Source organism: Choloepus didactylus, chromosome 23 (genome assembly GCF_015220235.1).
Source record: "Choloepus didactylus isolate mChoDid1 chromosome 23, mChoDid1.pri, whole genome shotgun sequence".
NCBI lineage: Eukaryota > Metazoa > Chordata > Mammalia > Pilosa > Megalonychidae > Choloepus > Choloepus didactylus.
In genome coordinates, this window is record NC_051329.1 from 11,808,729 (window position 1) to 11,828,992 (window position 20,264).

Consider the following 20,264-nt stretch of genomic DNA (forward strand, 5'->3'; position numbering starts at 1 on the left):
GGCATTTCTTCTGTGGGGGCATGGAGCTTTGGAGCATCTCACTCTGCCATCTTGGTCAGGGTGGGGCCTGAATACACATCGAATGGGTGAATTATATGTTAGAAGAATTATATCAATAAAATTGTTTTGAAAAAAGGTGAAAATCATTAAAAAAAATTCATACAGTATAAAAGGATGTAAAAGGAAAAGTAAGCCTTCAACCCCCTGATAAGTCTCCTAGTTCTTCCCAGAGGTCACCACTTTCAGTAGTTCCTTACGCAGTCTGTCCTCCAGAGATGTCCCTTGTAAATAAAAAGTTGTGAGTGTGTAATACAATGTGTCTGTGGTTTTTTTTAAGTTGGTTTTATTAGGGAGAGTCCCTGAATTTGGGGAACAAAGCAAGCTTCCTAATGTTTGGCTTTGGATTCTTTTCAACTTCTAAGCTTGTCTGTACTTTATAGGTAGTTGATACTCACATTCTCTCTTTTGACCCTTTTCTGTTTTTGTTTAATAGTTGCTGCTTTCTTCCCTTAAGTAAATGCCCTAGTCCCAAACAAACCCTTTTCCAAACTCTGAACAGCATCTTTTTACTTTGAGAATCTCCTGATCAACCTTTCAGACTTGAAGGTAAAATTGTAATAGCACAGTAATGACAAGTGAAGGCTGTGGATTAAGGGTAATTACCTTTACTTTCTCCTTTCTTGTCAGTTTCTAGATTGATTGACTTTTGTTTGTTGGCTTATTTCATTCCCTTTTTTCCTCTCTACTAGTTTGGAATTTATATTCTCTGTTTCTGTTCTTTTAGAGGTTGCTCTGGAAAATTTAACATATTTATTTAACTTAAAAAAGACGGAATTTAATCAATCTCATTATGCTTCTCCCAATCAGTACAATAACCTTGGAATTCCGATCATTCCTTTCAGACTTTAATACCACTGATGCGTGTTTTAGTTCTCTATTGTTTCTTTTTAACTCCATGATGTAGACATTTCTTATTTTATATACTCTATGTATTTATCATCGTATATATTATGTTTACCATTTTCGTTGTGCACCCATTCCTCCTTGCTTCTCAGAACTTCCTTCAAATATCATTTTGTTTCTTCTTGAAGTAGATTCTTAGAAATTCTGTTGAAAGGGTCTGTTGGTTGTAAATTTTCTACTTTGATTTTTCTTCAAATATTTTTATTTTGTCTTCATTTTTATAGTTTCTCTGGTCATGCAATTCTAGGTTGCCAGTGATTATCTCTCTCTTAGTGTTTGAAGATGATACTCTGCATTTTGGCCTTTGTTTTTGGCTGTTGAGAAGTTAGCTGTTAGTGTTTTTTTTCTCTGTAGATAATATGCGCTTTCTGTCTGACAGCTTTTGAGATCCTCTATTTGCCTTTGGTGTTTTTCATTTTCCTTACGATTTGTCTGGTTTTGAATTTCTTTGAATTTGCTGGCCTTCCTGATTGAGAAATTCACTATTTTTCATCAATATGGAAAATTCTCATCCATTATTTTGTTGTTGTTGTTGCCTCTCTTTTATTTTCTCTATTCTTTCTTTCCCTTGAATTACTATTAAGATATGTTAGAGTTCACTCTGTCTTCCATGTCCCTCCACTCATATTTTCCATTTCTTTGTCACTCTTTTGTATTCTGGGTAATTTATTATCTATTTCCTAATTCACTGATTTTCCCCTTAACTATTTATAATTTCTTATTTACTTCTCCACTGAGGTTTTTCAGTGCAGTTATTACATATTTTTTCATTCTGGGTGCTCTATTTGATTCTTTTTTTTTAGTCTGCCTGTTTTTTGTTGTTGTTTTTGTGGTTTTTGTTTTTTTTTTTACTCTTTTATTCTTTAGTCATATTTCAGTTTCCTCTTTAACATGTCTGTAAACATATTAAAAATACTTATTTTGTAAAAGTCTGTTAAGAAAAACTAAAAAAAAAACCCAACTTGTTTTTCTTTTGTGTCTGAAAATACCAATATCTGAAGCCTGTTTTTTATTTGTTGTTCCTACAGATTCATACTCATGGTGACTTACTGTTGTGTGTGGGTGTGTTTTAGCATTAAGTTTGCTTGTATGTTCCTCTGAGAGCATTTATGCATGCTTCTGGTAGGAAGCAAAGTACACATTTGGCTTGAGCTTTTAAAATCTGTAAATATGAATTAATGTAAAAATATAAATATAAAAAATATAAAAACATAAATGTGGATTCTAGCCTCAAGTCCATGTGAAGGCCACGCTATAGTTACTGATTTTTAATAGACTTTTTTATCTTCTAGGCAGAGTCAAAAGAGTAACTAGGCGAGTTTCGTTACCTCTTCCATTGTTCAACCTCTCCCATTTATTCAGCAGTCTTATTGAGAGTGTTGTGTGTTGGAAATCCTGAGTTTAAAATGTCTTTTATTCATTCATTGAACTTACTTTTAATCAAACCATTTCTGGTATTTTGTACTCGGAGGATTTTTCAGGATATTTGCCAGCCAGTAATGGATGAGCCAGTTTCTTCATCTGTAGAATGAGGATAATGTAGGATCTACTTCAGGTCCACTACTGGCTCAGGCCTACTTACCAGTTCTCATTTTCCTGAGGATTAAAATAATGCATAGAATGTTCTTAGTCTTATGCCTAAGATTATTATATATACATAAATCTCTTCCTTAATTAAAATAGCAGGTAAACTGTTTTACTACTACTCAGGAAATTGGTGGCAAATAAATCTTGTTCCGTGGTGGGAAATTTTTACTAACAGTTTGTCTCTTAGATGCTTACCCTCTGAGGATTTATATCCCCATAAATTGCTATATCTAAGTAAAGTCAAAGGAAATCAAACTTTAAATGAAACCCTATAAGGAAAATAAAAGGTTGAAATCAAACTTGTTTTATTAATTCTGAGTCTGACCGTGTGGCCTGATACCTAGGTGCAGCTGAGGAGACCATGTTGCCTTGTGAATTTTGTGAGGAGCTCTACCCAGAGGAACTGCTGATTGACCATCAGGTGTGTTGTGACTTACTTGAGGGCTTTACTTAGGAATTTGTGGAGACCACAGCTGGTGTTTCAGGCCACATGAGGTGTTGAGCAAACTGTTTAGTGCTTGTGGAAGGAGTAGCCACTGTGTTTTTACCAGGAGTGACTGACATATTGATGTGAGAACTCAGGCTTTTTCCCTTGCAGGAAAAGTAGTGTTCATTCCAGCAGGTGCAGTCGCTCCCTACATACCATGGTGACTGGTGTGCATCTCTTCACTGACCATCTTGTGCTCTGGTCTCATCTCATGCCACATTTTGATTTACTGGAGCCATATTAGAGTACTTGCACTTCCCTGGAAGGGTCAGGGGTCTCTTTTGTGATGTTTTCTCTACCTGAAATGTGTGTGGCTTTCCACCTCTGCTTACTCAGCATACCTAACAACACAGACCCCTTACTTCTTAGGCTTGGTTCAGACATGCCTTTAAGGAAACACTTCCTGAGGGATACTCTGAAGGGTGGGTCAGGATCCACCTGTGTGCTCCTCTAAAGCCCTATGCCACTTCTCTTATGGCATATGACCCTGTGATGTGGCCTACTAATTCTTTGTTGGTCTGCACCAATATTCTGAGTTCCATGAGGACAGGTTCTGGGTTTTTCTAGTTTCTGAATTTCTCAATACCTGGTATGTGAAACGTGCTCAGTATGTTTTTTTGAATGAGCCATTTAAGAATGATTAGAGAATAGCTTTATATGTTTGATAATTACCTGATGGAGGGAACTACTTTTTTCCTCAGTGTTCTCAGTCTCTCTGATTTGGTTTGGCCTAGTCTGGCATTTCCACTCTATGAAATAATTTCTGTGCACTGGATGGTGGAACAAACTGCCCTCCACCCCCACCCCTCAAAAATGAAGTAGTACAGTATTCGAATACATCTAGTTTTTGGTTTGCGAGCAGCATAAGAAAGTCAGTTGACAAGGTAAAGAATTTTGGGGCCTCTCTTTCACTGTATGGCTGTGGAAACAATGTTGAATCTTTTCAAAACTTAATTTAAAAACAAAATACATAACCGTAAAAAAAATAAGTAAGCAAATATGTAAATAGCACAGAAACATTTAGAATAAAAGTAAAATGAGTGTTTCCACTGTGTTCCCCTGATCCTTTTTAGTTCCTCTCCCTAATGTTAAATGTTATTAAATTTTGTAATTTGTTCTAGAAAATGTTTTAGGCATATGTTTTTTTCCTTAACCTCTGCTTTTTTTTTTTTTTTTTTTTTGCTTTGTGAATGACAGACAAGCTGTAACCCTTCATGTGCCTTACCTTTGCTCAGTACGGGCAGCTCTTCGCCCAGAGGGGTAGAGGACCCTGATGTCATCTTCCAGAAGGTTCTGCAGCAGACTGAAAATAACCACTTAGACTCTTTGATAGGCCTGACCAATTCACCCCCCATGGAGGACAGCAGCATCATCATCCCCTGTGAATTCTGTGGGGTGCAACTGGAAGAGGAGGTGCTGTTCCATCACCAGGTAAGATTCTCTGGAGAGCATGCCAAAATGATTTGACACTGATCCTCTGTGAAGCTGAGGCTTTCAGAGTGAGAAAACTTCTTTAGCCTTTAACCAGGAATCTATATACTTGTTTCTGGACATGCCCTCTTTTATGAGTTTACTGTCTTGAGATATACAATCTCAGGTCTTCATACTTTGCTTCCTGACAGCTGAAACTGTCATGTTACTAGGCTGAGGACCAAGGAACTAGGACTCCATTTGAAGCAGGCATGGAGAACTTGCAGAAGGGTTTAGATGAGAATTTCCCTGAGGTCTCTGATGCATTCTGGTTTTGGCCAGATGGATTCTTCCTGTGGTGGTGGCATTTTGAGACATGTATTCTAGGAGACCTGGGAGTCTACTTCTGGCTTTACCATTATGGTTGACCTTGGATAGGCCCGTCCCCACGCTAAGGACATCTGTAAAGGAGGGAGATGGACTAGACTTTTACAGTCTTGGATTCCAGTCTGGTAGTGGCAGATACATTTTCTGCCCAGTATTGTTTGTTATGGGAAACTAATTCTACAGGTATGCTCAGGGTTATTTCTCTGGTTGATGCCACATAGCTGTTCCTAGAACACTATAAATTTCATTTCTGTAATAAAGACTTCTGCTTTTGGATCAAGCAGTAGATAAATAACTACTTTTGTCTCCTAGGAAAAGGAAATAAGCAACCATGTGCATACTCCGTGGTCCAATATAGAAATGCTTGTGTGGTCTCCCAAGATCCTCTCTTCTCTCAGCCCTGCACAAATTAGAAAGTGTTCTGTCACTGCCTTAGGTGTTTCTGGGAATGATTGATCCATTCTGGATTTGTGCTTCCTCTTAGTTTCCAGGACCATTCTATCATTGGTTATACTAGCCCCCTTTCAGAAAAGGTGCAACCTACAGTTTCTTCCATTGTATCCACCACTCCCTGTTCCAGGAATGACTTAATCCAGAGGTTCTAATTCTGATTTTTCTTGTTAGGACCAGTGTGACCAACGTTCAGCCACAGCAAACAACCGTGTGATAGAGGGGTTTCCTAGCCAGGATTCTCAACCTCGAGAGACCTCACCAGAGCTGCCCAGGAGGCGTGTCAGACACCAGGGTATTAGCCAGGGCTGAGCCAAGGCCACAGGTCCGCTGCTGGCTCAGGCCTACTTATCAATTCTCATCTGCTGCCCTAACATGGGGGTTACCTGAATCCCAGTTGCCAAGCACACTGGGGTCTCCTGGGAGACTTGCCTATGATTAGCTGTGGTCCCTGTTAGGCTGAGTAATTTCAGGTGTTAGGTTTATAGGGCAGTGGCCATGGGGATCGCATGGGAGCAGCTTGGAAGTCAGTGCTTATCCAACTGTGGGTCTCCTATGTATGCACTTGGTGGATTATTTGGAGATAATTTGCAGACATGAGTCTGACTGCTCGTCACCCCTGCTCTTAGTTGATATATGCTTAGGGCACTCAAACTTACTTGTCTTATTAGCATTATTATTATTTAAGGGCTTCATGATTAGTCAAGTAATCTTTTTAAAATCTAATCACTACAAAACAAATTATATTTCAAGGTTTCCTTACCAATTTGGGTCTTAAATAGTTAAGTGGCTGTAGTTGAGAACTCAGGTAATAAGTTTACACAGTAGACAAAAATGTTCCCAGCTCTATCCTAGAGAGCTGGGTTCCAGCAGCCTTTAGAAGTGAGGTAGTTGTTGGATTGTCCAGAATCCTTTTGTTCCTGCCCTGAATCCAGCACTAATAGCAAGAACAGGCTTTTCCCTTAAAGCTCTGATTATTTTCTCTTCTCAGGAGACCTGTCTTCTGGCTACCTGGATGGCATTAAGCAGGAAACAGCTAAAGGACCCACCTACCATCTCTCCCCCAACAGACCTATAACCAATATGACAGCTACCTATAACCGACTGTCAAAATCTACATCAGGTCCCCGGCCTGGGTGCCAACCCAGCCCTTCTCGCGTTCTGAAGCTCAACAACTCAGACAGCCAGGATATTCGGGGGCGGAATCAAAACAGTCGTAATGGGACCATGGCCACTGGGCACATTTCAGTGACTCATCCCGTACGAAATACCTACCCAGAAAACCTCGTGCCATCTTTCCCCCGTGGGCCTGCAGGGAGATATGGAGCTAGGTAAGAATCAGGAGCCTGTGGATGGAGCTTGGCAGTAGCTTAGGAGAACACAGAGCAAAAGGTCTAGTCACCTTGGCCCAGTCTATGGTTAGGCTGAGGTCCCTGGGGAGGGGAAGACATCTCAGGAACTAGTGTGCAATCTTTTTCTTTCAGTGGTAGGAGTGAAGGTGGCAGGAACTCCCGGGTCACCCCCACAGCTGCCAGCTATCGCAACAGAACTGCAAAGGTACCTGGGGACCCAGCCCACAATCCTCAGGACTCAAGGCCCAGAAGTGGGTGGGGCTTGTGTGGCTTCTGAAGTCAGAAAGAGCTGGGGATCAGGCTGATTTTGATTAAAGGACTTTGGACTGTTCTTTTGGCTTTTGAAGAGTTTGTTTCTATAGAAGCTTGACATTTTTTCTAAAGGTAGGAGTACTACTCTTTCACTTCTATGTAAAACTTCTTTGTGTTCTTTTGTTCAACAGGCAAAAGCCTCCAAGCAGCAGGGAGCTGGGGCTGTGGAGAAGGAGGAAGAGGAGTAGGAACAGTGTGTCCTGAAAACCTTTACACTGGTTCCTATCTTCTACGCACAGCTGCACTTGCTGCAGTGCAGGCCCCGCCTCTCTGGCTCTTTGGGCAGGGGAGATTTTATGGATTTTAACTTTTTCTAGGTTATGGCCATTTTGTGTCTTTTGAGATTGTGCTGTGGGAGTTTGGGGATTTGAAGGAGAGTTAAGTGGGGAGGCTGTTGAGAGATATGTTTCAGGTGTAACAGCCTTTTGGTGGCAGAGAAGTACAAGTTAAGTCCTCTTGGCCCACCAGGACTCCATCTTTTGACATACTGTCACCACTGCTTCTTGGTGCTGTGTGGGGCTGGTGGAAGGAGGGGAGGGTTCTGAAAATCTGGTACCTACCAGTGAAGTGATTCTCTTCTCTGCGGGGCCAGAATTTGAGGGCTTTTGGGTAACCTTTCCCCTATGCTGCCCTTCCCCACTCTAGAACTTGGGTCTCTGGCCTGTTGGGAGCTGTTCTAGCAAAGTGTTCAGGCCAGCTGCAATATCTATTAGTAATAATGCTTTTGGACATGAGTTGAGCTGGGGTGAGCGGATTAGGGGTTTTGTTTTAAGCTGCTTCCTTGGCATTGGCATCACTGCTTTGTATTCCTGGTGGGGAGCACAGCTCCTTTGTCTTCACTGCCCTCTAATGGGGAAGGCTGGGGGCTGGGCTTCCTCTCCCTACCAGGGCCATGCTGGGTTCTGCCCTGATCAGGACCAGGACCTCAGCTCTATGGCTTGCTCTGAAAACCAAGTGTCAAAGACCTTTCCCCTCTTTTTATTTTACTACTATTACTAACTTCTTTGTAATAGAAATAAAGTTTGTACTTGGAGTTCAACTGAGTCTTTTGGTTCCTTCTCCTGTGTGCTCTGTGGAGACTTTAGGGAGGCCAGAGTGGGCTGGAGTTAGTCCTGGGGTGCTGTCAGAGGTTAGCAGCACAGGGCTTTCTTTGTGCTTCTTGTAACCCTAGCAGACCCAACATGAGCTCCTCCTCAAGAGGCTGCCAGACCTTCAGGATGTAGTTTCTCTTCTCTTCAGTTGGACTTTTAAGGAGAATGGCAGGTTTGCTGCAGCTCTGGTAATGATTTGAGGGGCAGAGACCACTGACAGAATAAAGGCAGATTCCTCAAAAGCCTCCATCTTAGCAGAATTATCTGTTTCCTGTCAGCAGATCACAGTTTGCACAGGACCATCAAGTATCTTATGTCATTTTGAGCTTCCCAGTGGGGAGTGGAAAAGGCAGAAAGAATTGTCCTCATTTCAAGGATGGAGCATGAGACACAGGGAACTGCAGTGACTTGCATAAGCTAATTCATGGCACAGCAGGACTCAAATCCAGGTCTGAAAATAATTAAACTGAGTGAAAGAAACCAGAGCAGAAAATGAAGGGGTAATACTGTGTGATTATATGCTTTATTGTATATCACATACACCACAATAAAATGCAATCCCTAGGAGTTGATTAGCTCAGAAAGACCTTCACTGGTCTTTGTGAAAGGAGCTAGGGGGATTGAAACTGGTCCTGCTTCTGGCATCATGGAAATCCCCATGGATGTCCTCTTTCCAGCTGGAGCAGAGGACAGTTCTGTTGTCTCATAACATTCTGTTTTCTGGGTTGGTGATAGACCTGCGTGAAGAAAGTGTGAGTAAAATAGCAGTGGTCATTGGTTTTCTTTTCTTTTTTTGTTTTTTTTTTTAATCTATAGTGTCTATATGTTTTATAATTTACTTTTTTAAAATATTATTTTAAAAAATATTGCATGCAACTGAAATCAGTACTTCTAAAAAGACAAATAATTCCTTGTCCTCTCTTCTTTTCCCAAGATTCTTTTCCAGGAGTTGAGTGCTTAAAACTTTTTAAGTGTTTCTTTGGTATTCACTGCCATATCTCCAAATTATGCGTTTAATAATAAAGCTCTTTTTAACATATATCACATATGTTTTAGCATTCTGTCTATAGAATTATCTGCAAGGGATTTGCAGATACTGTGTTTCAGCGTGTATTTTATAAGAACAGGATATTCTTTTACTATAACCACAGTACAATAATGTAAATCAGGAAATTAACATTGATGCAATTCAATCTTAATTTACAAACCTTATTCAAATTTTTGCCAGTTTTCCAAATAATGACCTTTATAGCAAATAATCATTTATTTTTCTCTATCATTTATTTTTCTCTTCTGGTTTAAGATCTGATCCAGGATCAAATATCACACTTAATCATTTTGTCTCTTTAGCTTCCTTTAATCTGGAACAGTTCCTCAGATTTGTCTTTCATGACCTTAACATTTTTCAAGAGTACAGGCCAGTTATTTTGTAGAGTGACCTTTAATTTGGGTTAGTTTGATGTTTTCTTAATATTAGATTCAGGTTATGCAATTTTGATATGAATACCAGAAATAATGATGTGTCCTTAATGCATCATATTGGAGAGCAAATGATGTCACTTTGGTCCATTGTTGATGATTACTGATTACTTCCTTAAGGCAATGTCTGCCAGTTTTTTCCAGTGTAAAATTAGTTTTTCTTTTTAATTACTAAGTATTTGTGGGGAGATATTTTGGGACTGTAAATATACTATTCCTCATCAAACTTTGATCTAGTTTTAACATCCATGATGATTCTTGCCCAAATTACTATTCACATGGTGATTTTCTAACTCCCATCATTCCTTCTACATTTTCATTGACATTCTTTTGTAAGGAAGAACTTTTCTTCATTCATTTAAATCAATATGCATTAATAGAGTCTTACTTTTATATCTGCATATCCACCTCCATGAGCTCATACCAGTACATCCAATTTCAGTCCATCACCACAGGATTTATTCTCCTTGCTTTTCTAACAGTGAGAAATTTGACTTCCATAATCTCAGTATGCTCATTCCAAAAACAAAGTAATTTCAGAATTGCTAATCCTTACTGTTGCAAAAAACAAACCTACTAACTAGATTTCAACATTTGTTTACTGGTGTTTTTGATGTTAGCATGAGGGTAATCAAACAAAATCTGTGTTCACAAGTTTACTGTCAGTTTTGTGTCTTTGTTTTTTCTTCCCTATCCTTCAATGTGGTTATGCTATTCATTTGAAGTACATTTAGGTTAATTTGTTTCTGCTCATATTCAAGTTTAGGGTCTGCCCCCCTCCAGCCTTGTTGACTTATTTTATTTTATAGTATGTAAGATAACATAGTTCCAAGTCAAAATTACAAAAAAGTTTACCCAGAAAAGTGTCGCTAGCCCCTCATACCTTCCACCCCCATTCAAAACCTCCCATGCTTTCTACCTCATTACCCCCATCATCTCTGAGCAATCTCATTAGTTTGTTTATCCTTCCTGTTGTTTCTTTTTGCTAAAGTAACCAGATACATGAATATTTTATTATTTTCCCTTCTTTTCTTATGCCAAAAGTAGCATACTAAAAATATTCTTAAATTTGCCTTTTTTACTTATTCAGGAAATCACTCTATATTGTGTGGCTGTAGTATTGTTTATTCGCCCATTCTCCTATGTATGTTATTTAGGTTGCTTTCAATATTTTTTTATTAAAGATGCTGCAGTGAATATAGTTGTGCATAATTAGTTGTGGTAGGTAGCAATCTAAGATGGCCTCCAAGATTCCTGCCCCCTGGTGTACATACCCTGTATAATCGCCTCTTATTGACTGTGGACAGGATTGTAAACATGATGGATTTCATTCCTCTCATTATTAGGTTACATCATATGATTAAGCTCAACCAAGATCAAGTAGACAATCTGAATAGCCCTATAGCCATTAAAGAGATTGAATTCATAATTAATAGCTCCTAAAAAGAAATCTCCAGGCCCAGATGGTTTCATGGGAGAATTCTACCAAACATTTAAAGAATTATTACCACCAATTTTTTACAGTCTATTCCAAAAAACAGAAGAGGAAGAAACACTTCTCAACTCATATTATGAGGCCAGTATTAACCCTGATGCCTAAACTACACAGTACAAAAAAGAAAAACCAAAGACCATTATCTCTCATGAACATGGATGAAAATATCCTCAAAAAAAATTAGCAAACCAAATCCATCAATGCATAAAAATTATACATCAGCAAAGCTAGTTCAACATTTAAAAACCAATCAACATAATCTATAAAAAAGCTGAAGAATAAACATAGATGATATAATTTGATACAGAAAAAGCATTTGACAAAATCCAACACTTATTTGTGATAATTCTCAACAAGTTAGAGAATTAACATTAACTTGACATGAATTATCTACAAAAAACTATAGCTAACATTTACCTAATGATGAAAGACAATGTTTTTCTTCTAAGGTCAGAAAGAAAGCAAGAATATCTGCTCCCACCACTCCTAACATAGTACTGGGAGTTCTAGTGACTGCAGTAAAGCAAGAAAAAGAAAAAAAAAGTATGCAGGTTGAAAAAGAAGAAATTAAAGCTATTTTATTTGCATATTACATTATTGTCTATGTAGAAAATCCCAGTGAATCTACCATAAACCAAAACAAAACTACAACTAATAAGTGAGTTCAGCAAGGTCACAAGATATACACAACACACAAAAACCATTCACATATTTATACACTAACAATGAACATATGGAAACTGAAATTAAGATTAATATCTAGGTATACAGGATATAGCATACAGGATCTGTATGCTGAAAATTACAGAATGCTGACTGAAAGCAATCAGAGACAAATAAATCGAGAGAAAGTGTGTTCATGGATTGGAAGACTCAACGTAGTAAAACTTGTCAATTCTCCCCTAATTGATCTACAGGTTTAATGTAACCATTTGAAAATCCACGCATGTTGGTTTGTAGACAGAGACAGACTTATTCTAAAATTTATATGGAAAAGTAGAGCCCTAGCATAGTTAAAACAATCTTGACAAAGAATAAAGTGGGAGAAATCCCTCTACCTGATGTTAGCTACATTAATCAAGATAGCGTGGTATTCGTAGAGGATACAACACATAGATCAATAGAACAGAATAGTGAACCCAGAAGTAGACCCACACAAAAATGCAAATGACTGGGTGAGACTGTTCCAAGAACAAGTACAAAAAACAGGGAACTGGACTTGGGACATGGTTTTGCAAACAACCCCTCATTAAGAGATTTGCCAGTTTTGCTGATGACATCGAACGATCTTTTGGTTCCATTGATTTTCCTCATATATTTTTTGTCTTCCATTTTGCTTATTTCCATTGTAATCTTTGTTCTTTCCTGTTTTCTGCTTACTTTGATTTTAATTAAGTTTTTCTAATTAAGGACAAAGCTGAGTTCATTGATGTAGAAAATTTTCTTTTCTAAATATATGTTTAGTGCTATAAACTTCAAGTATTGCTTTAGCTGTATCTCACAAACTTTGATGTGTGTGTGTTTTTGTTTTTTTTTTTTTTTCGTTTTCATTCAGTTCAGAATACTTTCTATTTTCCTCTTTGATTTATTATTTGATCTATGGGTATTGTAAGTATAATTTAGTTTCCAAATATTTGGATTTTTTTTTTAGATTTCTTTTTGCTATTTGTTTCCACTCTAGTTACACTGTAGTCAGAGAACATAGTTTGTATGACCTGAACCCTTTCAGATTCACTGACAATTGTTTTATGGCCTGGAAGATGCTCTAGGCCAAAATGTTCTATATGCACTTAAGAAAAATGTGCATTCTACTCTTGTTGAGTGGCATGTTTTATAAATGTCAGTCAGTTAGGTCAATTTGGTTGATAGTGTTGTTCAAGCCTTTATATCCTTACTGGTCTTCTGTCTACTTGGTCTGTCAATCATTCAGAGAGGGGAGTTTTGAGCTCTGACTAATTGTGGATTTGCCTATTTTTCCTTACAATTTTATCGGTTTTTGTTTCATTATTTTGTAGCTCTTTTATTAGGTATATAAACATTTATGATAGGAGTTTATTAAAATTAAGGCCCCTGTATTATCACTGTTTCCCTTGTAATAATCTTTGCTCTAAAATATACTTTGTAAAAATAAAATACACTTTGATATTAATATATCCACTCCAGCTTTCTTTTGGTTAGTGTTAGCATAGCATTTCTTTTCCCATCTTTTTGCTTTTTCATATGTGTCTTTTTATTTCAAGTGGGTTTCTTGTAGTTAGCATATAGAGGCATACAGTTAGTGTTTTTGTTTTGTTCCGATCTGACAATCTGTACCTTTTAATAGAGGTATTTAGACCATTTACATTTGATTATATATGGTTGGATTTAAGTCTACCATCTTGCATTGGTTTTCTGTTTGTCTCATGAGTTCTGTTTCTTTTCTTTTCTTTTTTTTTTTTTTTGTCTTTTTTTGAATACTTTGAATAATATTCCACCATTTTATCTCAATTATTGGCTTATAACTATTGTGTTTAGTCTTTTCCATAGAGGTTTATAGTAAATACCTTTAATTTGTCACAGTCTGCCTTCAAGTGATATTATACCACTTCACATTTACTTTCACAACAGCATACTTCATTTCTCCCCTCCTGGCCTTTGTGCTGTTGTCATACATTTCTGCATTTTTTAACAAATCCCCAATACATTGTTATTTTTGTTTAAAAAATTATCTTTAAATTTTAAAAATGTATTTTATATTTACCAACATAATTACTATTTTTGGTGCTCTTTATTTCTTTTTGTATATTCAGATTTCCATCGATATTTTTCTTCTGCTTAAAGGACTTCCATTAACTTTGTGGTCATGCAGGTCAGCTGGTGATGAATTTTTTCAAATTTTGTTTGTCTGAAAATGTCTTTATTTCTCCTTCACTTTTGAAAGATATATTTTTCAGGTATAGAATTTTAGGTTGATAGCCTTTCCTTTCAGTACTTTAAATGTGTTGATCTGCTATCTGCTTGCTTGCACTGTTTCCAACGAGAAATCTGCCACATCCTTATCTTTATTCCTCGTTATGTAATTACAGTCTTTTTTGAGGGGATATTTTTCAGGTATTCTCTTTACCACTGGTTTTAAGTAACTTGATTATGATGTACCTTCATGTATTTTTCTCCACATTTCTTATGCTTAGGTTCATTAAGCTTCTAGGATCTTTGCTTTATAGTTTTCATCAAATTTGTACAATTTTTCAGTCATTTGATCAGCTATTTTTTTTGTTTCTTCCTCCCAAAGGATTATATTTACGCATATATTAGGCCACTCAAAGTTGTCTCACAGCTCACTGATGCTCTTCTTGCTTTTTTGGATTCTTTTGTGTGTGTGTGCATGTTTCAGTTGGATAGTTTCTATTGTTAAGCCTTGAAGTTCACTAGTCTTTTCTTCTGTGATGTCTAATCTGCCTTTAACCCATCCAGTGTATTTTTTATTTCAGACATTATAGTTTTCATCTTTTAGAAGTTCAATTTTGTAATCTTTATATTTTAGATGAGTCTACTTATGTTTGTTTTTCTAGCTTCTTGACCATATGGAAATAGTTATAACTGCTTTAATACCTTGCCTACTAATCCTGTTATTGGTGTCATTTGAGTCAGTTTTGATAGATTTGTCTGGGTTGTATTTTCTTGCTTTTTTGCATGCCTAATATTTTATTGGATACTAGACATTGTAAATTTTACTGTATTGGGTGCTGGGTTATTTCTCTATTCCTATAAATATTCATGAGCTTTGTCCTCCACACTTTACCTTTAATCTTTGTTAGGTGGAGGCAGAGCTGTTACTTAGTCTAGGGCTCATTTTGCTCCACCACTGAGGCAAAACTGATGCCCCGTGAATTAAAGTTTTCCACATTGGCTAATGGGACCAGGAACTATTTCTACACTGGCTAGTGGGGCCAGGAACTATTTCCATTTCTTTGCCAGCTATGAGGATTGTTCCCTGTAATTCTTTTGGCTGGTTCTTTCCCCAGCCTCTGGCCACTTCCTTATGTACAACATGAGCTTATTAATACTCAGCTGAATACTTGAGTGGGACCCTCTGCAGGTCTCTAGAAGTTCTCTGTGCAGCTCTCCTCTGGTACTCTGCTCTGCAATCTCTAGCTAGCTGGCTTGGCCTTCCTGGACTCCCAGCTTTTGTCTTGTCAACTCAGGGAAGTTGTTGGGTTCCACCTGGGTTTCCTAGCTGCTGTTGTCTGGAAACTCTATCCAGGCAGTAAGGTGGGGCAAATAAGCCTCACCTCATTTGTTTCCCATCTTGCCAGGTATCTCTTTATCTCTTTGACTAATGTCCAGGGTCTTGAGAGCCATACATTTTGTCTTTTTTTTTTAGGCAAGTCTGGTTTCTATTAATCTCTCTTGCTGGAATTAGAGGTCTCTTGAAAGCATTACTTTAAAATTTTTAGACTGTTCTTATAAAGCAATTTGAATTTGCATCTAACTAATTTTCTCTTTTGAAGCTTTTATGACCAATGTAAAATTTCCCCATGTGTAAGCTGGTGTGTGTTCTTTTTCCATTCAAAGAGCTGAGCACTCAGTGAGCTCTGTCTGGAAATTTTGTGTCATCTTAAGTAAGTTTTTAAAAATTTTCTTGTTTTATTATTTTGGCAGTCTCTCCTTTTTCTTCTATTTTGGTTTGGGTCTGGATGTGGACTACCATGGTGCAGTAGAAGATGATAAGCAAATCTAAGGAGAAGTGAGTGTAGACCACTGGGGCTCCCTGGGGGTGAGAAGCAGTTGTGTAAGAAGAGGAAGGAAAACTTAAGTTGGAGACCAAGCCAAGTCTTTATCTCTTACCTGTATTTCCATTTTGCACAAAGTAGTTCTGAATCCACTGCCTGCTCCTAGAGGAGGACATTGGTCTAAGAATGGCCCTGACACTCTTAGCGCAGCAGTTCCCTTAAGGAAAACCACCCCACCACCCAGGTACAAGAGCATAGACCTGCTGGCAGAACATACAGGGTTAGGTATGGCTTCCACTTTGGACCTCCATCCCTTCAATCATAATTTCTAAATGAAAAGCATAGTCTCAGGGGTAGGGAAGGGAAAATGGGTATTTTTAGGCATAATGGAGTAAGAATCACGTCCAGTGCAAAGAGACCATAATAATTACAAACACTAATTCCTAGCCACTTGGCATTTAAGCGTCAGAGCCATCCAAGCCCATCAGCCTTTGAGCTTGTTGCACGAGCAGATGATCACACAACACTTAAGGTAAATCAAAATTAGATGAAGGTTATTTATTGGTGTGACTTTTTTTTTTTCCTGTAGTGCGTTTCCTTTACACAGCAATGGTGTAAATAGCATCAAATTGAATGAAAAGTTTGTTAAATGCAACCATAAATAATTATAATAAATATATATCAAGTAACTTTACAGCACACATTTCTTAGGGCCAAAGTTTGGATCTGTCTGGACCTCAATGTGCTCTCTGGGAGAAGCAGTCATGTTGGCAGCAGGTGTCTTACAGCTGTCATCGAGTAAGTGATGGGCCAACAGAGGCTTCCCAAACGCCTCTTGGGGGAGGTAGCTGACAGAATTCTGTGTCCATTCAAGGAATGGGAAGGACTAGAGGAGACCAAGAGTTTAAAGATAAGGAGAGGAAAAGCCACTTTTAATAAATCCAAAGGCTCTTTCATTATGTAGAAATGAAATAGGATCCTTGTTTGTTAGGATTACATCCTGTGGCCCCGAAGGAGGCAGCAGCTGACCATATTCCTTCCAAAGCAAGGAAATCTGCTTCTGGGCACTCACTTCCAGCAATGACTCCTGCATCAAAATGTAATTGTTGCAATGGTAACTTTTAATCCCGGATTTATCTTTTTCTTAGGTTGGGAATCTTTTCTATAATGGTCCTTTAATGCACTTCCTAAGAATAATAGGGAGAAGATGCGTGCTAACAGCTCTATCTCTAAAATTTACATATCTTTCCAACAGGCCAGGGCCACAGGAGAAAAAGGAGGCATACAGCCTCTTTCTCTCACCAGCACTCACTCTCCAAAGCCTTCCAAACAGCACTCACTCAAAACTTCCAATATTCACAATATTATACAATAAATACAGTGATGTGATTCACTGGCAAGGCCCAAAATGACAGTGTCCAACAAGATGACATATGCTGCTCTTCAACAAAGTACCACTGGACAAAGACCTACTGAGGGTACAAGCGCACTGGGGCAGTGGGTGAGTCTGGAGGCAGCTCGGCCCTGGCACACACGCTTGTACGGGGTAGTGAGGGGGTGCTGGGTGGGCTGGGGACGCTGGACAGGAAAGCCTCCTCCATCCCCAGGGCCCAGCAGAGGGGCAGGAGAACACCCCTGGGGTCTCCATCTGGCCTTGAAGGTCTGAGTCACTGAGGTCAGCCCCGAATTCAGCAGTGCACCTCAGACAATCAACTCTTTTGAAACAGGGTTTGTGGCCCTTCCCTCTGTTCCCCACACCACACACACTGCAGAGTGAGGAAGGCCCATTCCTGAGTACAGAAGTGGGATAGGTTTGAATCATGTGCTTTCCTGTTCAGAGTTTGGGGATAGGGCCCCCACTCAAATACCATCCCTCCAATTGTGGGCAACTGGACATTTTACTTCTCAACTCCTGGAGCTGGGATTACCCAGCCATGTTCTATGAACAACCGAAACCCTTTGGTCTTTTCCAACAGTACTCAGAGGAAAACTTTCAGACCAGGGGCTTAGAAGAGACAGAGCAGATAGGGGTGTCTGGGTGGGAGGGGCCAGGGGAACCACTGTGGGCTTTTCCTCAGTAAAACCAAAAGCCTAAACGAGGTTCTAAAGCAGAAAGATTCCACACACAAAGCCCCCTACTACCCCCACTGTGTCTGTCGCACAGGCTTGGGTAACTGGCCCAACAATTCCGAGACAGGAGGAAGCCTGTAGAAGCCGGCCTTCAGGAGAAGCCCCAGCTCAAGGCCGAGGGGCAGGGCTGGCCACGGGCTCGTTTGTGGAGATGCTGTGCAGAGAAAACATGACGCTCTGTACGGCCAGGGTCATCTTACCACCAGCTTCCTGCTGGGTGGCTCTGTGGTGAAGAACCAGCTGGGACTTCTCAGCATCAGAATCTGGTGACCATGAGGGACTATGTCCAGGAAGATCAAATTAGACACAAACTCTCAGGAAACTAAACTACCCTACAAATATACCACAAACAGGCAGCAAAAGAACCAACCCATCACGAAACATACAAATACAAAAGGTTAAGTCTTTCAGGAGGCCCTGGAATGTGGATAAAAGTTCGGAAAAGCAAAATGTCTCCAACTCTTCACGCAGGGCCCCAGAGGGATGTGCCCGTCGCGATGGGCTTCCCAGGCAGATGGAGCTGGTGCCTCAGTGACAGCCTAACTCTGGGCTCCCTCCCGTCAGCCACTCAGGGGGTCTTCACGGTAGTGGATGGCGCAACGAAGCTTCTCCAGCATGATCTCCAGAGAGGAGTACTGGGGAAGCTTGATCATGAACATGCAGGTCTCCACCCGGATGTAGCGAGAATCTGGGGAACCTACCGAAAAAAAACATCAGGCCAGCAGTTACAGGTGTGGGAGACTGGGGTCGTGTTCGAATCTCCAGGGGGGCCCAGTGTGCCTCTATCTCCAGGCTTGCCTCTTTAGGGAGCACCAAGTTCACCCCAAGGCCCAGGAGGAGGGGGGTGAAGGCCTGGTTCAGTGGGGAGAGTTTACAGGAGAAAAGGATAGACATAAAACTGCTGTACAGCACAAGTGCCACCCTGATGACGTGGGCATTACATTTGGTTGCAGACAGGTTTGAACAGCAGTGTTTTTTTTTTCAATTATTTTAAAAATTTTGTCTTGTTTTAATTGCATTTTTTTTCCACATGTAAAAGATGGGAGATTTTTTTAATTCTGAATTTTCAGCTTTTAAAAAAAATATTGAAGAAGTCAATACTGGGCCTCCATCAAGCAAGGATCAGGTTTATAGGCACAGGATTCCCAGTTCCCCACAGCTCCTGCCTGGTCCTTTCCTGGGGTTTGTGACTCGTTCATTGTTCCTTCTCCCTCATGCAGGGCCCAACCCCAGCTCCAAACTAAGAGAAGGATCTTGGGGATGTGACCAGGAGAGGGGAGTACCTGCTGTGCCATCTGGGGGGGCAATCTTCATGGGGTATGGGGGCACATGGGCTGTGTCGGGGCCCCCATCTTTGCAGGGACAGGTGAACGGGATGCGTTCTTGATTGCAGGCAAACTTGATGAACTTGCACAGTTCCTCCTGGGCAAACATCTCCAGTGCCCCCCAGAAGAATTCGATGTGCTGGTCTGTCTCCATCAGTCCCACCTGGTACATGGTATGGGCCTGGGCAAGAGAAGCCCCTGATGTGAGCAGGCTGGGCCTCTGCTTGCCCACTGCCTCCTGGCCCTGGGTGTGCAGGCCAAGCCCAATCCCAGGGCAGTGTGTGCAGCAGGGGCTGCATGAGAGCCCCAAGCAGGGCCATGATGGCCAGAGGATATGGAACGCACAGCTATGGAATGACTCTAGTGCCAAGTGTCTAGCTCCTGTGTGCGAATGAGGCCTGTGGCACCTTCTTGACCATCCTGGGCAGATCCTATTACTGATCCCACCAAAGATAAGAAACCACTTGTGCCAGGCCTCACAGCTAGCAAGAAGCAATTCTGGGATGCCAGAGCTGGGCCATACCCTGAAGGACTCTGGCACAGGCAAGGGGACACTGGGCTGAGGAGCGGGGCGGGGGAGGGGGTCTGGTGGGACCAGTTCTGGGCACAAATTTTGACTCACTCACTGGCTGTGTGACCGTGGGCAAGTGGCTTCGCTCTCAATTTTATTTATTCAGCTGTGATGGGGATCAGCTCCCCCACGGGCTGAAGTGAGGAGTAGGTACCGAGGCACAGGAACTACTCTTCAGAGGCCACTGCTACACTCGGATGTGGAGTCCAAGGGCTCAAGCTGTGCACCCTGCCGCTGAGGTGCCTGGTGTGGCAGGAGGCACCTGCCAATCTAGCCTGGCTTCAGGCCACCCACCTTCAGGAACTCAAGGTTGATGTAAGGGAGGCCACAGGTCCGCAGCTCCATCTCCAGTGGGCTCAGCATGGTCAGCAGCTGCAGGGGCACGATGGTGCCCAGGCCGGCCCGCACAGCTGTCACACACTCGCTGTTCTGCAGCTCTCGCAGCCGCAGGCTCCGGATGGCTGCTGCGTAAATGTCCTTGTTCTCCCACCTGCCAGGATAAGGGGGATGCAG

General features: G+C 40.6%; 2 protein-coding genes across 10 annotated transcripts in view; one reads left to right on the forward strand and one right to left on the reverse strand.

The window, feature by feature from the left end:
- The window catches only part of TRAFD1 (TRAF-type zinc finger domain containing 1), a 39,690-nt gene extending 31,703 nt beyond the window's left edge, over nt 1-7,987 (forward strand). For 4 of the 5 annotated variants that reach the window (XM_037816636.1, XM_037816635.1, XM_037816639.1 and 1 more), the window contains 5 exons: nt 2,895-2,971; nt 4,235-4,468; nt 5,459-5,579; nt 6,276-6,615; nt 6,769-6,967. In XM_037816636.1, coding sequence (XP_037672564.1) covers nt 2,895-2,971; nt 4,235-4,468; nt 5,459-5,579; nt 6,276-6,615; nt 6,769-6,913 — 917 coding nt within the window. In that variant the 3' untranslated portion in view covers nt 6,914-6,967. Of the gene's footprint in view, nt 1-2,894; nt 2,972-4,234; nt 4,469-5,458; nt 5,580-6,275; nt 6,616-6,768; nt 6,968-7,079 lie in introns of those variants that run through there. The other variant, XM_037816638.1, reaches the window with a different exon arrangement.
- Nucleotides 7,988-12,499: 4,512 nt separating this feature from the next.
- HECTD4 (HECT domain E3 ubiquitin protein ligase 4) overlaps nt 12,500-20,264 on the reverse strand; it is a 220,630-nt gene continuing 212,865 nt past the window's right edge. For all 5 annotated transcript variants that reach the window (XM_037816632.1, XM_037816631.1, XM_037816630.1 and 2 more), the window contains 3 exons: nt 20,046-20,241; nt 19,139-19,361; nt 12,500-18,552 (listed from right to left, as the gene is read on the reverse strand). In XM_037816632.1, coding sequence (XP_037672560.1) covers nt 18,416-18,552; nt 19,139-19,361; nt 20,046-20,241 — 556 coding nt within the window. In that variant the 3' untranslated portion in view covers nt 12,500-18,415. The remainder of the gene's footprint in view (nt 18,553-19,138; nt 19,362-20,045; nt 20,242-20,264) is intronic.